General features: G+C 44.1%; 1 protein-coding gene across 2 annotated transcripts in view; it reads left to right on the top strand.

Annotated features, from left to right (window-relative positions):
- MTM1 (myotubularin 1) overlaps positions 1-17,226 on the top strand; it is a 56,021-nt gene extending 38,795 nt beyond the window's left edge. For both annotated transcript variants that reach the window (XM_075260662.1, XM_075260663.1), the window contains 8 exons: positions 4,697-4,846; positions 5,871-6,059; positions 6,384-6,569; positions 6,969-7,175; positions 9,366-9,458; positions 9,553-9,666; positions 12,382-12,558; positions 16,923-17,226. In XM_075260662.1, the coding sequence (XP_075116763.1) occupies positions 4,697-4,846; positions 5,871-6,059; positions 6,384-6,569; positions 6,969-7,175; positions 9,366-9,458; positions 9,553-9,666; positions 12,382-12,558; positions 16,923-17,081 (1,275 nt within the window). In that variant the 3' untranslated portion in view covers positions 17,082-17,226. The remainder of the gene's footprint in view (positions 1-4,696; positions 4,847-5,870; positions 6,060-6,383; positions 6,570-6,968; positions 7,176-9,365; positions 9,459-9,552; positions 9,667-12,381; positions 12,559-16,922) is intronic.
- The last annotated feature ends 1,864 nt before the right edge of the window (positions 17,227-19,090 follow it).

Below are 19,090 nucleotides of genomic sequence, written 5' to 3'. Positions count from 1 at the left end.
TATACATATGAAATCATAAAACCAAAAATTTTAGTACAGAGTATGACAGAATCCCTCTCCAAAAATCATTTTCACAGACCCCCAGTGAATTGATACTTGTCTGATGGACTCCCCAGTAGCGAGTGATGGAAGTTAGGGCCATGAATCCAAGACGTTGGTGAAGAAATGCCGATATACAGTGGCATGCAAAAGTTTGGACATCCCTGGTCACAATGCTATTGTGAACAGTTAAGCAAGTTGAAGATGACGTGATATTTAAAATGCGTAAGGTTAAAGATTAAACAAACTGGTCTATAATTTTAAGCACTATTAAATAAAAAGGGAAAGGAGTACCTTGCAAAGGTTTGGGAACCCTTGTAGATTTGTGTGCTCATATAAATTTGACCAAGGTCTCAGACCTTCATTAGCCGGTTAGGACTGTGGCTTGCTCACTATCATTGTTAGGAAAGGCCAAAAGATGCAAAAGTTACAGCTTTATAAATCCCCAGTTGCCTTTTCTAACCTTGTGCCGAAAACCGCAGCCTTGGGTTCTTCTAAGCAGCCGCCTAGCACCCTGAAAATAGTAGAGGCCCACAAAGCAGGAGCAGGCTATAAGAAGATAGCAAAGAGTTTTCAAGTTGCCCTTTCCTCAATTCAAAGTGTAATTAAGAAATGACCAAGGAAAATTTCAGTGAGAGCTGCTAGGAATGCCAAAGTGGCAAATCAGAACCCCTGCTAGACTGCAAAAGACCTTCAGGAAGATTTAGCAGACTCTGGAGTTGTGGTACATTGTTCTACTATTCAGCGATACCTGCACAATTATGGCCTTTATGGAAGAGTCATCAGAAGACAACCTCTCCTGCGTCCTCACCATAAAATTTAGTGTAAGAAGTTTGCAGAAGAACATCTAAATAAGCCTAATACATTCAGGAAACGGGTTCTGTGGACCGATGAGGATAAAACAGAACTCTTTGGTCTCCATGATCAAAGTTATGTTTGGAGAAAAAGGGCACAGAATTTCAGGAAAGAACATCATCTCCAACTATTAAGCATGGGGTTGGATTAATACATTTTAAGATAATCCTTTAATAGTCCCACCATGGGGAAATTCAGTGTGTTACAGCGGCATGGTAATAATAAAGTAATATATTACAAGAAAGAACACATACAAGTTCAGAATAGCAGATAGAAAAGATACTAGGAGTCATAGCAGCTAAGAAGAAAATAAGACTTCAGGATCATTTAGTTCTCTGTGCGGAGTGATCTCCGCTTAGCCTGATGTTGATTATACAGCCTGGCCGCGATTGGGAGGAAGGATCTCCGATATCGCACCTTCGCACACTTGGGGTGAAGCAGTCGGTCACTGACAGTACTGTCCAGTGCTATCACTGTCTCTTACAAGGGATGAGATTCATTCTCCAGCATGGAGCTCACCACAGACAGTATCCTTCTGTCACCCACCACCTGTACTGGTTCAAAGGGACTCCCTAGGACAGAGCTGACCCTCCTGAGCAGGTAGAGCTTGCTGTGACCCTTTCTGTGCAGCGCATCCAGTGATCAGCCCAGTCCAGCTTATTATTGAGGAGCACACCCAGGTACTTATAGGTCTTAATTATCTCAATGCTTGTCCCTTGGATGTCCAGGGCGCTGTTCGGGGCACTTGCCACCTTACTAAAGTCCACCACCATCTCCTTGGTCTTCCCATCATTAATCCTGAGGTGGTTCCACTGGCACTATTCTACAAAATCCCGGTTTAAATCTCTGTACTCTCTGCAGTCTCTGTCTGTGATGAGGCCTACTATTGCAGAGTCACCGGAGTAATTTTGCCAGTAACAGCTACATGAGTTATAGCTAAAGTCAGCAGTGCCCAGTGTGAAGACAAAGTGGGCAAGAACTGTACCTTGTGGTGCCCCTGTACTACAGATCAGTGTCTGACACACAGCCCCGGGCTCCCACATACTGATGCTCATACTCACATAATACTGCTTTGGGGTTGTGTTGGAGTCATTGGCACAGGGAACATTTCATGGGTAAAGAAGAATGGAAGAATGGATTCAATGAAATTTCAGTAAATTCTTGGAAATTGAAAAGATGAGGAGGAGTTTGGCTTCTACAAATTGATGGAATGGATGAAAATCCCTCAAACAAGAATGGAAAGACTCTTGACTGTCGACAAAAAACGTTTACAAGCTGTGATACTTGCCATAGGGGGTGCTGCTAGGTACTAACCATGCAGGGTGCCCAAAAATATAAAAAAATTAAAATGTTTTTTTTTTTTTTTCTTTCCAAAAATACATTGTGATTGTGTCATCTTTAATGTTTTGCCTTTTAGTAGATCATTTTATCTTCTACTTGCTTAACCGTTCACAATAACAGTCATTTTGACCAGGGGTGTCCAAACCTTTGCATGCCACTGTAGGTATATACATAGAACATATACAGTATTTGTCTAGGATAGGTCTAACCAAACCATTATAGACACACGTCAGCAGCAGGATATTATCATGCTTGGTGAATAGGAAAGATCAAAGAATACAAAGTAACGTAGGAGATTTCCTTATTGCATTTGCACCAGAATTCTCTTAGGGCAGAGCACAGCTTTACTATAATGTGCACGTCTTTATGAATCTGGCGCATGTTATTCCATTGGGTTTTAGTTGAAGACTGGCATATGAAATTCTCCCTTATTTTTTTTAACCTGTATTCATGAGCAGAGTTCTTCTGCGCCTCCCCTGCCCTATACACATTGATGGGCTATGGTGTGTACAGATCTCATAAACTGTATACATGGCAGGGATGGATCACCTTAACAATAACTTTCCCTTTTAGATATGCAAATACTAAAGAACCTCATTGCTCACCATTACTGGTAGTGTCTGAGAGACGTAAGGGGGTGCTCTCTACTGTAATATGTAATAACTAGGTGCCCATAACTGTTCTTGCACAGGGGTCCTCCGCTTTTTGGGTCCACCCCTGGTCCTGTTCACCTAAGGGTACTATATTTGTGTGCGGTATTGGTTAATAGGAGAATGTCCCTATCCACATGCGATGCTGTGTTGTCTGATGACAGATCCGCTTTAAATCACCCCTGAATGTTGATGGTGTATGAGGAGTTCTCCTTTACAAAATACTGCAGCTTCCCGGGTTATTAAGGCCCGAGTTCTTCGCTACACAAAGTGTCTCGCTGATGGCGCTCTGAAATATTCATCAGGACAACCCCCCGTCACATTATCTTTGACGCCTCCATAATACATGTTCCATGTGCAATGTTTGGATCGACACATTTGTGTTCTACACAATGTAACAGGGAGAGTCCATGTGCTACAATTGTGTAGCTATTGGAATATGAGCATTTATATATACTGTATATCCAGAGTTCTCTATTCTATACTGGCTTCTGTATTTTTACTGATTGTATCCGAAACCCGCTTAGTATTCTTTATTGATACATTGTCAGTTCCATAAAACTAAAAAGGAAAAGTGAAGGCAAAGATCGCAACAATGAAATGTTATATACGTGATGGCAGTGTAAACCATACCATAGTGTAGTGTTCGGCAATCAATGGCGGCACAGGGCTCTCACACATGGCGGTGCTGATCTTTCAGGCTGCGTCCACCTTTGCGTCAGTCTCCATAGGCAGAAGAAAAAGTCCTGCAGACACCGTCCAAAGGATCCCATTATAGGAAGGTCTCTTGGGCCCTGTATATAACCTCTATTTTATAGTGGTCTGCCTGTCCTCCATTAAACCAGAACAACGGACAACCAATGCTAGTGTGAACCTAGCGTCAGTCCGAGGGGAGGATGAACATCATGGCAAGGATCACTGTAGTGGTTATGGTTTGTTATATACTGTCCTCCTGACTATTATTGCACGACACTGACTACTTCATCTTTATTTTTATTTTTTCCAATTGGGACCCCATCCATAAAAGGTTGCTGACCCCTGGTCTAGCCTATAAATTGTCATAGGAATATCTGAGCTAGATTTTGCTATTCAGGAAGGGAGGAGATGGATTAAAATGACTGACCTCTCCTTCTCTTTGGGTGTGAGCACAATCTGTCTGACCCTGTAACGTATAGCGTGAGTGATAGGCGGCTTGCACTAGAACTAGCCAAGAGCCACAGGTTGCATTGTAGAGCGGTGTCTTGTGTGATAGGAGGTAAGTGAATACGCACTTGTCATAGTAAGTGTCAATCGATAGTTTCTTCATCTCATGCCCTCTTCATCTGTATCAGGCCGACATACAAAGCAATAAGTGCTTCACATTATTGTCTGCAAACTTCCATGTGGTATGAGCAAGGCTTCCGGGCTTCCTGCCCAGGTTGAGTCAGCCTGTTAGTACAACAGCTGCCAGCTCAATGGCCACTCCGCCCTCCTAACATTTTCAATCGTTATGCCATTAAAGCGATTACACCCATTTTGTGTCTGTACATTTCCACTTAGGGCTCGGATACACCTCCAAGCTCTCTTCACACTATGGCCTCCTTCACGGATCCTATTGAAGATCATGGTGTGAAATGTTCAGTCTGGTATTTATGTCTTTTGTGTTTTGTCGCCTTCTATATTGTTTGAATAATCCTTATCGCAGATGGTCTTCGTAGTGTGAGATGTGATCACCACCCTGTGGTTACATGCTCAAAGTACAATGGAAAGGAAACCCATTCCAGAAGTGAATTTACCGCCATCATCTCTTTTTCTTGTTTTTCTCCCTGCAGGGCTTACCAAACAATAATTGGAGATTAACCTTTATTAATAAAACCTATGAGTTCTGCGACACCTACCCTCCTCTGTTAATGGTCCCATTCAATGCCACAGATGATGATCTCAGGAAAGTCGCCACCTTCAGGTCCAGGAATAGGATTCCGGTACGTGGAAGGGTTGACAATGTGCATGGTAAAAATAAAGAAGGTTAGATCCATTACAACAGGGGTAGGGAACGTACGGCTCTCCAGCAGTTGCAAAACTACAACTCCCAGCATGCATACTGGCTCTTCTGTTGTGGGAACTCCCATGGAAGTGAATGGAGCATGCTGGGAGTTGTAGTTTCACAGCAGCTGGAGAGCCAAAGGTTCCCTACCCCTGCATTACAAGGTGCAGTCAATGGACAGATGTGGCTCTGTGTAGGGACAAGTCCTGGGCGATCCTTTACATTGTAGCTTGCAGGCTTAGAATCAGCAAAAAACCGTATGCACCACTTTATTTTAAAACAACAAAATCTTTATTAATATATAGAGATGAGCTCGATCGAATACCTCCGCTGCATAGCTCCCGGCGCCTGGGAAGGTGGGAGGGGCAGTAAAAATTCGATGCCCCGGAAGTGTTTTTGCACGGGAACTATGCGGCGGAGGTTTTTTTGATCGAGTATATTCGCTCATTTCTTTTAATATATAATATGGGTATTGCTGTCATTTTACTGACCTGCAGAATAAAGTACTTAATAATACTTGGCGTCAGTAAGGGGCGGTTACCTAGAACAGAGGGTGGAGCCTCAGCAGGAGAAGAAATGACCCTAAAAGAACTTTTCAGATAATTTACAGAACAGTAAAATCCTGATTTTTGTGACCATGGAGCTGCAATGCAAAATAAGGCCTATTTGGAAAGCATAGAAGCCGCCCCACAATACACGGTTATTGGTGACTCCCGAATTTGCAAGTGGGCGTCAGGTTATATATGCATGTAGCTGTACAGTGGCCCCCAGAATTTTTTTTATTAAAGGGCCCCAGACACTCCAATCTGACAATAGGCATGGGGGCGTGAGAAAACGAAACCGTATGAGTAAGACCTAAAACTGCAGTAGTAAGAGGATAAATAAGCATCGAATTGTATAAAATGAGAGGACAATGTGGCCCAATCTCTGCTCTGTAACTAGTAATGTCCTCCCCTCTGCAGGTTTTATCTTGGATCCACCCAGAAAATCAGTCCGTCATCACAAGGTGTAGCCAGCCATTAGTAGGGATGAGCGGCAAGCGGAATAAGGATGATGAGCGGTACCTGGATATTATTAAAGATGCCAATAATCAGGGCGCAAAGCTGACCATTTATGACGCCAGGCCAAATGTAAATGCTGTGGCTAATAAGGTAAGAGCGGTCCGAGTATCACAGCTCCCCTCACACACCTTGTATGTCTTTATACTAAAAGTAAATACCTGCAATGAATGAGCCTCCATGTATGGGGGACTATGGGATGTTGAAGGGATGTATGATTCTGGTACAGAGTGACTTATTTTTATTAAAGAAGACCACACTGCATGTTACAGCTATAGGTCTGCACTACTGCACACAACTGTTGTGAAAGAATACACCAGACTTATAGTTTGGGTCCGGCTGTATTCATGAGCAGAACACCCCTCCCCCACCCCCTCCGGATGGTGATTGACATGTGCTGTATCGGTCTTTCTATAGGCTACAGGAGGAGGCTACGAGAGTGACGACGCATATCCATTTGCAGAATTTGTTTTTCTGGATATCCATAACATTCATGTAATGAGGGAATCTCTGAAGAAGCTGAAGGATATCGTCTTCCCGCATGTGGAGGAATCTCACTGGCTGTCCAGCCTGGAGTCTACGCACTGGTTAGAGCACATTAAGGTAGGACGGACCCATTGGTGTAAAGAGCTATAGATAGAAATGAGAGGAGGTAGAGGCAACGTCATGTTATAATAGCAAGTCCTAATCTTAGGATGGAGTCATTCCTGTATCATTGTCTTGTAGATGTGAACGCTATTTCTAGAAGTGGTGGCCTATGAATAAGATTTGTGTTATTACTTTTAACTTCGTGAGGTTTCACTCTTTGGATCCATCACCATGTGAATGATCATTGTGTACACTGTAGATGGGGTCTATTGGAGACTGTTGATTTCAGCATGTTATCTCACTCCTATTGTATGAACTGAACTATATGTACTTGAACCCAACAATTTATATTGTGCATTATGGCCAGTACACTGGTTGCAAATAACTTGAGCGTTTTCTCTGTCCCCTCTCCAGCTGGTCTTGACAGGAGCCATCCAAGTAGCAGATAAGGTGGCGTCTGGTAAAAGTTCTGTGGTCGTGCACTGCAGCGACGGCTGGGATCGGACAGCCCAGCTGACGTCTCTGGCCATGCTGATGCTGGACAGCTACTATAGGACCGTAGAAGGCTTCGAGGTGTTGGTACAAAAGGAGTGGATTAGTTTTGGGCATAAGTTCTCATCGGTAAGTATAGAAACCATCTTTTCATCCATCATATTCTGTTTCTTGAGAACGGTTATGTTCATTTTAGGAGTCCTAGATATAAAGTGAGCTGTGTGTGCATTGCGACATATGCATAACTTTCTTTTTTTAATGTAGATTGTGAGCCCCACATAGAGCTCACAATGTAAATTTTTTTCCCTATCAGTATGTCTTTGGAATATGGGATGGAAATCCATGCAAACACGGGGAGAACATACAAACTCCTTGCAGATGTTTGTTTGCCCTTGGTGGGATTTGAACACCAGGACTCCAGCGCTGCAAGGCTGCAGTGCTAACCACTGAGCCACCGTGTATATGCATAATGTTCACAGGGGAAGGAAATATGTGGCAAACAGTGGCAACCATTGCATGGTGAAAGGGGGAAGCAGCCTGGAATGTCCTAAAAAGTAGACCTGCATACATTCACCTTAAATATTTATCTTCACCAAATGCTTGTGTTTCCCATCTGTAGGAAAAAAAAAAACATATGGAGGCACAGACTAAGTCAGCCGCTTTATCTTTAGAGTTTTAGGGAGTTAGAACCGGTTTACTGGTTTGCATTCTGGCTGCTTAATTGACTTATTGCTCACTTTGTGCTCTCAGGGCTTCTTATCTACAACCTAGCAGTGTTAAAGCAATGAATAGCAGAGTATAGCGGCAGCTATTGTTTTAATGATGCTTTCGAATTACCCCCCCCCCCCCCCTTCATAGAGTACCATGGAGAAAGTAACTGTCTGAAAAGTGGAGAAGAAAACTTATTTCTTCAATAACATATATTACAATGTTTCATAGTTTAACCTGTACTATTCATTTATGAAACGTTGTTCATACCTGGAGGCATGCTTTGTCTCCCAGTTTCTGAGCATATCATGTCTACATCTCCTGGTCTGTGCTACCATTCAAACCCTGTTGTATAGCCTCACCTGTCTTCTCTGCACTAAAGCGTAAACCACACAATGTGTGTTCCTGAATCTATACCCAAAATATGATATGACTTAAATATCTGGGACCCAGAGTTACCATATATAGTTGAGTATGAGCCGACTTTTTTAATGCTGAAATAGCTCTCCTGGGCTTATACACGAGTCGGGCCACAGAGCACGGAAACTGGAAGGACCTGGAAGGGGGAGGTCCTTTAGTGCTACTGCTCTGTGATTGGCTTGTCATGAGGTCACGTGACTGTGATGTCATCAAAGGTCCTGTAGCTACTGGTATGTAACATCTGCAGATAAGGTTGAGTCTAAATCCTAGTAGCTCCGCCCACACCAGAGTCAGATCACATGGTCATGATGTCATCAGAGGTCCTTTAGCACACTAGGATTTAGCATCTCCCCTGCAGATGAGTGGCCAGGATTCATTGTGTCTTATGGAAGATGTCTGTTGTATGGAGGAGAGGAAGCTACAGTAACGTGACACACAGGGACCTTCCTTTAGTTACTCTGCCTAGTAATGTCAGGCATTTGGGGTTATTCATTTAGTTTCAGTAACTCCGTGTGCCTCACATTAATAACAGTTAACCCCATCATGTCCCTCATATTAACCCCTGTGTGCCCTATATAAGGGTTACTAAAATGTGAGACACATGAAGGTGCTAATGAAGGACCTTAATTATGAAGATACCTAATTATTACCTCCATATGTCCCACATATCAGTAACTCTTATGTGAGGCACACAGGGGGTTAATGTGAGGGACATGATGGGGTTAACTGCTATTACTATGATCCCCATGCAGTTACTAAGCTGCAATGCACATGACCAGACTTGTTATCTGCAGTGGTGGGTTGTCCTCCCCTCGGCTTATACTCGAGTCAATAAGTTTTCCCATTTTTTAATGGTAAAATTAGGGGTGTCGGCTTATATTTGGGTCGGCTTATACTCGAGTATATATGGTATATTGTTCTCTGATCCACATTCCAGCCAGATGGGGTGTCCACTGGGTTTGGGCCAGGAACGACTGGAGAGCTGGTTGCCCATGTGCATTGCTTTCTTTGTTCATTTCTGTGGAAGTTACAGAAGCCATTTTTACTAACTCCTATAGAAGTGAATACAGTGATCCACCGGACATTGTTCTAATGATGAACACTACATGTATAGCATTGTCTTTACACTCACCTACATGTATTCTTCTGTATAGGAATCATTAAAGTTACAAGCTGTTATCTTAATTTCAGAGAATAGGACACGGTGACAAAAATCACGCCGATGCCGACAGATCTCCAATCTTCCTTCAGTTCATTGACTGTGTGTGGCAAATGTCTAAACAGGTATATTGTCCATCTATGCCAGCATTCCTGTAAGATCTGCCATATATCCAGGCGTCTCTGGTCCTTCTCATGTAACATTGATGCTTTCCTTCAGTTTCCAACAGCCTTTGAATTTAATGAATATTTTCTGATCACTATCCTGGACCATCTCTACAGCTGTCGATTCGGCTCCTTCTTGTATAACTGTGAGTCTGTCAGAGAAAAAGAGGCAAGTATCTCCAAGCTATGTGAAGGCAACCATTTCTACATTACAGGACAGGGCTAGATCACTCCTATTAAGGTGTATGGTGCAGGGCCGCAGTACCAAGCACGACTACATAGAATATATAGCGCTATACTTGGTGAGTAGTGATGAGGCCACAGCACTTATGGAGACCCTGCAACCTCTTCACAGCTGGTTGGTGAGGGTGCCGTTCATAGGACCACCACCATTTTGATATTGATGGCTTATCCTAAAGATAGTTCCTCAATATTTAAACCTCTTAAGACTGAGACCACACTATATGGCAAAACTGCGTTTTGGGAAGTAAATTTTGCTTTATTTTTGAGCCAAAGCCAAGCCTTTTGTTAAATCCACTCCTGACTGTGTCAAAAAAAAAAAGGCTGCAAAATCTACCCCAAAAACACAATGTTTTTGCAAGGTGTGGCCTCGGTCTTAGCTGAGGTTCTGTAAGTTCAGGTGTCCTCTTATTCCTTCAAGTGAAATTTCTCAAACCCTATTTCTGGAAAGTGCACCATAGGTGTTCCCGTATTCTTACAGCCAAACCAATTTTACAAAGTGCTGCAAACCATTCAATGTAGTCTGTCCCTGGTAAATTGGTTATAAACCTAATCCCAGCACCTTGTCCAGGTGATTCTACACTTTCCAAAATTGACGACTGTTCAGCTTTGGAGCCTTATTTTGATGTATGTAAATGAGGGGGGAAGTGTTTTGGTGTGTCTTAGATTGCCCTCATTTGCATATGAATAAAACAGCTAGTTGCAGGACAGTGGGGCTCCAAAGCTCCTCCTGTCCTTTATTTTATCTACATTTTCCCAGATATTAACCCCTTCCCAGCGCAGTCATTTTTTTCGATTTTCATCTTTTACTTCCATCCTTCCAAAAGCCATAACTTTTTTTTTTTTTGTATTCAAAACCGTATGTGAGCCTACCGTATTTTCCGGACTATAAGGCGCACATAAAAACCTACGATTTCCTCAGAAATCGTAAGTGCGCCTTATAGTCCGGTGCGCCTTATATATGGATGGAAGCGGCGGCAAAGTCTGCGTGCCACTTCCATACATACATAAAAGGCACCGTAAGGGTGCATTCACACTACGGAACGACAGCCTGTATCACAGCCGTACACGCCGGCGTTACAGCAGGGCTGCCGGACACTTCCCATTCATTTCTATGGGAGCCGGCATGCGAGCGCTCCCCATAGAAATGAATGGAAAAAAAGCAGTCCATTCATTTCTATGGGGAGCGCTCGCATGCCGGCTCCCATAGAAATGAATGGGAAGTGTCCGGCAGCCCTGCTGTAACGCCGGCGTGTACGGCTGTGATACACGCTGGCGTTCCGTAGTGTGAATGCACCCTTAAAAGTTTTATATTAAACTACCCCCCCCGTTTTAAAATAAAACCCTGAAACAGAATGTGAAACTTACCGAACGGTGCAGGGCGGGCGGGCATTCAGGCCTCCTCTTCCTCCGATGTCCTGACCACTTCCTCCGGCGCTCGCTAACTGATAATGGCCTGGGCGCATGCGCAATATCATAATGCTTCTACTACGGCTACTGCGCATGCGCCCAGGCCATTATCAGTTCGCGAGCGCCGGAGGAGGAGGACGGAACATCGGAGGAAGAGGAGGCCTGAATGCCCGCCCACCCTGCACCGTTCGGTAAGTTTCACATTCTGTTTCAGGGTTTTATTTTAAAACGGGGGGGGGTAGTTTAATATAACTTTTACGGTTGGGCTCTATCAGCATGATTTTGCTGATAGAGCCCCTTTCACTCCACGCCTGCCGAGCGCTTCCAATAGAAGCGGCTGGCACGCGGGGGGTTAAGCGGCCGCTGGCAAAGTCTGCGTGCCGCCGCTTTCAATAACCTATAATGCGCACCGGACTGCGGCTTATAGTCCGTTGCGCCTTATATATGAACCGAGACGGACTATAAGGCGCTCATGGGCAATGCGCCTTATAGTCCAGTGCACCTTATAGTCCGTAAAATACGGTCGTTTTTGCAGGACAAATTGTACTTCACATTGGTACAATTTAATATTTCATACAATGTACTGAGAAGCTGGAAAACAAAATTCAGAATGGGGTAGAATTAGAGAAGAACTGCATTTGTGTGACTCTTTGGTTTTATGGTGTTCAGCGTGTGTTCATAGTAATAGTATCGCGGAAAGGGTTAAAGTGAAAATATGCCAAAATAAAAACTTAAAAATAAAGCCCCATCTATTTATCAACGAATAATGGCGCAAAATCATTTCAATAATCCAAAGGGAAAAAAAAAAAACGTTGTTGCCCTCCAAAATCACACAAAAAAAACTCAAAAATGGGCCAGTCCTCAAGTGATTGACTACCCAAACCTCTTCGGATAGATGACGATGACTGGTCAGAAGATGGCAGGTGACAATCTCAATAAGTTTCCTAAGTGAGTTTGACGAGTCCTGGATTAATATGAACAATATCCCATATTTTGGGCTTTTTTGCACTCCTCCACTAATCCCTCGTATTCAGGCTATTCCTCCGTGTTACTGACATCTCTCCGCTCCGTTCCCAGGGGGTCTATAAACTCTTGGCAGCATTTTTTGTCTTCCTATAATACAACCTGAAGTTCTGTTTACAATTGCTCAGTAGCCCGGACATGGTTGGAAATGAAGCAGAAACATGTTTTCTTGTCATTTTCCGTCGCTAGATTTATGTTTCTTTTATCCTAGAAACTAAGGGAAAAGACACAGTCCCTGTGGTCCTGGATAAACAGTGAGAAGGCAAAGTACATAAATCCCTTTTACACAAAGGAGTTGAACAGAGTCTTATACCCCGTCGCCAGCATGCGTCACCTGGAGCTCTGGGTCAATTACTATATCCGGTGGAATACAAGAATCAGACAGCAGGTAAACTTTCTGTATCCTCTTATACTCTGATGTTTAGTGGAAGAACTTTAGCGGATGATGGCGTAGAATAGAGGAAACCATGATAAGGTGGTATGCACGAGACCATCCACATTGATCACTTTATTCTGTTATATTAAAGGGGATTTCTGGACCCAAATGGAGTTTCCATACCAATATCTACAGGACAGGTCCATGATGGTGAACCTACAGCACAGGTGCCAGAGGTGGTCTCTGTTGGCACCTATCTGTGGAGCAGATTGTACTGTGTGGGGGCCACTGTGGAGCAAATTGGACTGTGTGGGGGCCCTTTACTATTTATATCACACAGTATCGTTTTATAGCAGACATGTGATATTATTATGGTTCATAATAACAACGCACTGACCTATAAAACAGATCTGTACAATGCAAATAGTGAACATTAATTGTTCAAAATTATACCAAATGCAGTACAAAGTTGTTGGTATAATTTGAAAGCTCTGTAAAGCTCCATTCACACGACCGTATTTTGTGGGTCTGTAATTGTCCGCAATTGTGGATCTGCACAGTATCGAGGTTAAAGTGTCGTGTTGGCACTTTGTGATAATTTAGTGAGTTAGGTTATCCGTATGTGATCTGTGGGGGTCCACACTGGTCAGCAGCTGAGAGTATGTGCAGGCACAGCAATCCCCCAGAACCATCACTATACTCTAGACCAGGGGTAGAGAACGTACGGCTCTCCAGCTGTTGCAAAACTACAACTCCCAGCATGCATACTGGCTCCACTGTTCTTGGAACTCCTGTGGAAGTGAATGGAGCATGCTGGGAGTTGTAGTTTCACAGCAGCTGGAGAGCCGAAGGTTCCCTATCCCTGCTCTAGACACAGGGCTGCAGCTCGACACCTGTTAACTAAATAGGAGCTGCCTGCACACGCTCTCCCTCCACTGCAACAGATTCTGGTGCTTGGAGGCTGCTGGAACAGCTGATCTGTGCAGGGTCAGGGTGTTGGACCCCCTCACACCATCGAGATGGTTCATCGGTATGAACACTTCAGTTGGGGCTGGAAAACCCCCCTTAGGCTAAGGCCCCATGTGCCATATCTGCAGCACTAAAGCGCTGTGGGAAGAACCGCAGCAGAGACGTTTACGTCCCGTGGGGCCCTGGCCTTAAGTGAGTGCTCTGGAGTAGTTGGTTTCTACTATGTGTTTTGGGATGTTTTGGACCGCTCTAGTCCCCTAGGTCCCCAATAGACCAGAAGATGACTTGTATACAACAGAGTGGATGCTACATGGTCAGAATTGGAGCAAGCTCAATCTGCAGCTGGCGCTTTTGGGATTTGGAGAGAACTTCTCATGCACATTCGGTGCAAAGTGACCAAAGCATCTATGAGGTTTGAAGGGTGCAGAGTTTTAATACTTTGTCATAGCAACTGAAATCCGAATGAAGGTCCCCAGATCTGCCGTCTCTCTCCACCTATTGTGTAGCCCAATGCACTACAGATGGTTTGGGACGTGTTATATAAGTTCATAGACCTTCAAATCCTCATGTAGGGAAGAAAAGTCTTTTATCCCATTAAATCCCCGGTGCATTATTAAGGAATGGACAACCCCAAATGCCAAGGCCACACCAAGACGCCTTGTATCCCTACTGATACCAAAGGAATGTCTTCACGTTTATGAAATGTTGTGGCCTGTAGCTGTCACTTGGTAGGAAAGTCAATCGCCAGCTCAACAAAGTCAAGCCTGTTTTGTAAGATGATTTTCAGATTTACTTTAGGTGCTGTATTTGGAGTTTTTTTTCTTTTTCTTCAGCCTCATATTGACTTTTAAAGGCAGTCTAATCATAAGAATCCCTTTTTCAGTTAATATCACGTCGGAATAGCCTTAAGAAAGGATATTCGTCCCCTACCTTTATATTCCTGCTCTGCGCCGCCGTTCCGTTGATATACCTTTTTTTCCCTAGTATACAAAAGTCCAGACAGCACAGTGGGCAGGAGTAGGGGACCAGGGGGCCGTTATGGAAAAACCACACTCTCTGGTGTATAGAAGAGGATGGTAGAACAATTTATTGGATAATGTACAGCACAGCACGACACGTTTTGGGCCTCACAATGGCCCTTTCTCAAGTGCAAAGACGAAAAGCAGGTCTCGTCGGGCCAAGCGATTGGGTGTCCATGGGTGTTCCCCCTGTGCTCAAACAGCAAAGGGGCATCCCCTGTGTTCCTCTCCACCGCGTCCTTTGTGTAGTCTTCTTCTGGCGAGCCTGCTTTCAGAATCTAAATTCTGCGCATGCGCAGTTGGCTCTACCATCGGGCTTTGGGCAGTGCCAACTGCACATGTCTAGTTGGCCATTTTACTGTGGCCGCTTATACGAGCGTACTGTTCCTATAAGCGGCCATAGTAAAATGGCCGAACAGACATGTATTTAGATTCTCAACGCCCCCTGTGCTGTCTGGAGACTCTTTTGCATACCAGGGAAAAAAACGGTATATCGTTGCAATGGCGGCATGGAGCAGAAATATAAAGGTGGGGGACGAATAGTCTTTCTTAAAGAGGACCTTTCATCAGATTGGGCACAGGCAGTTCTATATACTGCTGGAAAGCCGACGGTGCGCTGAATTCAGCGCACTGTTGGCTTTCCCGATGTAAAGCGCTATCGGACCCGGTACCGTAATGCTTTACAGTCAGAAGGGCGTTTCTGACACTTAGCTAGGAACGTCCTTCTGCCTCTGCCTATCGTGCTGTACAGTGTGAGCGGGGAGGAACGCCCCCTCCCTCTGCTCACACAGCTCGTCCATAGACGAGTATTATCAGGAGGGGAGGGGACGTTCCTCCCCGCTCACACCGCACAGTGCGATAGGCGCTGCGCGGCAGAAGGGCGTCCCTGGCTAAGTGTCAGAAACGCCCTTCTCACTGTAAAGCATTACGGTACCGGGACCGATAGCGCTTTACATCGGGCACAGATCGGGAAAGCCGACAGTGCGCTGAACTCAGCGCACTGTCAGCTTTCCAGTACTATATAGAACTGCCTGTGCCCAATCTGATGAAAGGTCCTCTTTAAAGGGATTCTGATGTGATGCTAACTGATTTTAATGATACAATCTCTTTTCTGTCTCAAGATGGGGGGGTCGGATGTTTTTTGTTTTTTTTCTTTCAGCTAGCTGAAAAAAATCTGAACTAAAAAAGAAGCTAGGCGACTCCCATGGATATCAGTTGGAGAACTTTCAGGCATTTTTGAAGTGTGAACTGGCCCTACAGCGGGTTTATAGACAACCTGTGTCTCCCTTATATCTCATTTCATTGCATAAAAATTTTTAAGCTACCGTATTTTTCGGACTATAAGACGCACCTAGGTTTTAGAGGAGGAAAATAGGGGAAAAAAATTTTGAAGCAAAAAATGGTAAAATATTTAATATATGGGAGTTGTAGTTTTGCAACAGCTGCAAGGCCACTTTGTATTCTAGGGAAAGGAGGAGATTTAGAACTCTTATTTATTTAATTTTTTTTATTATATAGTTTTAAAGCTTTTTTTTTTTTTTTTTTTTTTTTTAACTATTTTATTAGTTCCTAGGGGGCTTGAACCTGCAGTTATTTGATTGCAAGTCCCATAGACGGCAATACAACTGTATTGCCGTCTATGGGACATTCTGTATATTAGTATTACGGCTGGTCATAGACCCAGCCGCAATACTAATATAGCTGTGACAGGCCTGGGAGCCTTCATTAGGCTCCCGGCTGTCACCCGAACAGGTCGGCTCCTGCGATATCACCCCCCGGGGGGGTAGTTTACACTTTGGGGGGGAAAGAAGGGGCCGCCAATACAGACCCGGCATCCACTGTAATAGGCGGATGCTGGGGAGGGTTAGACACCGGCACATGTGCCGGGGCCTGAGACATCGCTATTGCGATGCTGCTATTGCGGGGAGGGATGGAGGAGCGGAATAGCAGCATCACTCCTGCCACTGCTGGCTTCATGCAGGGCAGGAGTGTAGCGATGTCTCAGGCCCCGGCACATGTGCCGACGTCTAACCCTCCCCGGCATCCGCCTTCCTATTACAGCGGATGCCGGGTCTGTATTGCGGCCACATTCGGACTATAAGACGCACCCTTCTTTTCCCCCCAAATTTGGGAGAAAAAAAGTGCGTCTTATAGTCCGAAAAATATGGTAATTTTAAAAAAAATAAATAAATTGTCCCTATAAACAGTAGTCCTCCCCCTCTTTTCTTTAGTTTGAGACTGTTTTATTTTTTAATTTTTGGCAAAAAATGTTGTCAGCTCCCATGGGCGGTTACACACAGTGGTCAGATTGTATTCAAAAAGGTCAAGCGACTTATAGACACGGTGTTACTCTTTGTGACTTTTTTCTTTTTCTACCTCTCTCAATAGCAACCAAACCCAGTGGAACAGCGATACATGGAGCTCCTGGCTCTCCGAGACGATTATATAAAGAAACTTGAAGAACTCCAAATCTCAAATTCACCAAATATGAACAACTCGTCCACCTCTCCTCCGTCACCTTCACGAATTATGCAAACTCCGTTTTGAAAGCCCCCCCCCCCTTCCCCTTTGTATGAAGGATAAATACGGACTCTGCTCGGTTTTCGGGAGGCCATTTTGAATGATGCCTTAATTTGGATGAAGTTTGAATCTTCGCGGTTGAATAAAAATGTGCCTTTTTAAGATCTTGAAATATTACCTTTTTTATATGTTGCACTGGTATGTAGATCCTGTTAAATAATATATGTAGGAAACGTTCCCTGGCCGGCTTTTAACCATATCACATTGGACTTGTGAATAGAGATATTAACCAGAGCGCGACTTCTGTTGCTATTTTTCAAGACTTGGTTTTTCTTTTTTGTAAACCGCTTTCTTTAGGCAAAATTGGATGCAACAGTCCGTGTGTTATTGTACAGTGTGCCCCCAGGGTCATATCTTCCTTGTGCTGGTCACACAGGGCAAATTGTATGCTGTACAGCTTATAGGGTGCATTTTACAGTATTTACTATGCGCCAGAATCTTCAATTTTCCTATAAAAGGGGAAAAAAAACTCAAATTTTTATGCTCTGCCCACGGGTAGTCTTCTTACCTGCTGTGTTCTGGTCCTCCACTGTACCACATGACCCGCAGTCTTGGTTCACAGCATCTTATGTGCGGACCAGACGTCAATATCTCAGTTCCTATGAGATGTTCAAGGTGAGTCCCATAGACTTGAATAAAGAAAGTGAATTCTAACCCGCACATAAGACGCTGTACAGAGTGCAAGTCATGTGATACAATGGAGGACCAGAGCGGATAACTCCTGTATAAAGGCACCGCTAGAAGATCGCTCTATAGGCCAGAGAATAAAAATTTGCAGGAGTGCTTCTTAAACATTTTTCATGTCTTCTAGGTTGATAACTATAGACGCTATATAGACGACCTCTCAAGTTTTCTTAGAGATATGAATGTTGCTGTTCTTTCTATGTGTAGTGAAATTCTTATAGTAAAAGTTTATTTTCTAACTATTAGTTTTATTAAAAGGGATGCCGTCTGCCGATCAAAATACTCGCTAGTATACTCTGCGAAAAATCTACATTAAATAGGACCTGCAAGCTCTCCGGACGTATTGTAGTAAATGGTATTCTGCATGAATTAATTCTGTAGCTTGTACTATTAGAGCTCTGTCTTGTGCTGAGAAATGTAGGGATATATTTGGGGTGTTTCACTGGCCAGTCAGGGCTGACACCTCCAGACTCGGATGGGACACACCTCTCTGACAGTGACTGGTAACAACCCATTAAGTTGTTATAACCATTTTAGAGAACGGAATAGCACAATGTAGAGTCCTAAGAAAATATGTTCCACAATTGATATCTAATGCAGAATACTAGTATTTACTAAATCTGAAATGTTGAAAGGTAACTGATCCTCTAAACTGCCCTTAAAGGGATCCTACCATTGGATACCCTTTTTTTTCCTGACTAAAACGTAGGAATAGCGTTAAGAAAAGCTATTCTTCTCCTACCTTTTAGAGGTCTTTTCCGCGCCGCCGTTCGGTAGAAATCCAGGTTTTCTTTGGTATGCCAATGAGTTCTCTCGCAGCACTGGGGGCGGACCTCAGTGCTCAAACAGCAATGCTGAAACCCCAATGCTGCGAAAGAAATCTCCAGTGACGCCTCTATCTTCTTCTGAAACACCTTGTGTCTTCTTCCGTCCTGGGTTTCAGACTTCTAGGCCTTGGGCAGAGCCAACTGCGCATGCCCGTGGCCACAAGAAAATTGACACTTACACCAGCTTACTGTGTAAGTGACCATTTTCTTGTGGCCATGGGCATGTGCATTCTGCTCTGCCCGAGGCCTGATGCGCCAACTGCACATGGCCGGAAGATTGAAACCCAGGATAGAAGAAGACACAAGGAGAAGGCGTTCCTGAAGAAGGAGGCGGCGCTGGAGAGTTCTCTTGCAGCATTGGGGACGCCTCCAGTGCTGTTTGAGCGTTTGGGACCGCGTCCAGTGCTGCGAGAGAACTCTTTTTCATACCCAAGAAAACCTGGATTTCTACCAATGGTGGTGCTG

This window comes from Leptodactylus fuscus, chromosome 11, assembly GCF_031893055.1.
Source record: "Leptodactylus fuscus isolate aLepFus1 chromosome 11, aLepFus1.hap2, whole genome shotgun sequence".
NCBI lineage: Eukaryota > Metazoa > Chordata > Amphibia > Anura > Leptodactylidae > Leptodactylus > Leptodactylus fuscus.
The sequence above is the reverse complement of the archived record's forward strand: the minus strand, read 5'-3'. Positions and strand labels throughout refer to the sequence as shown.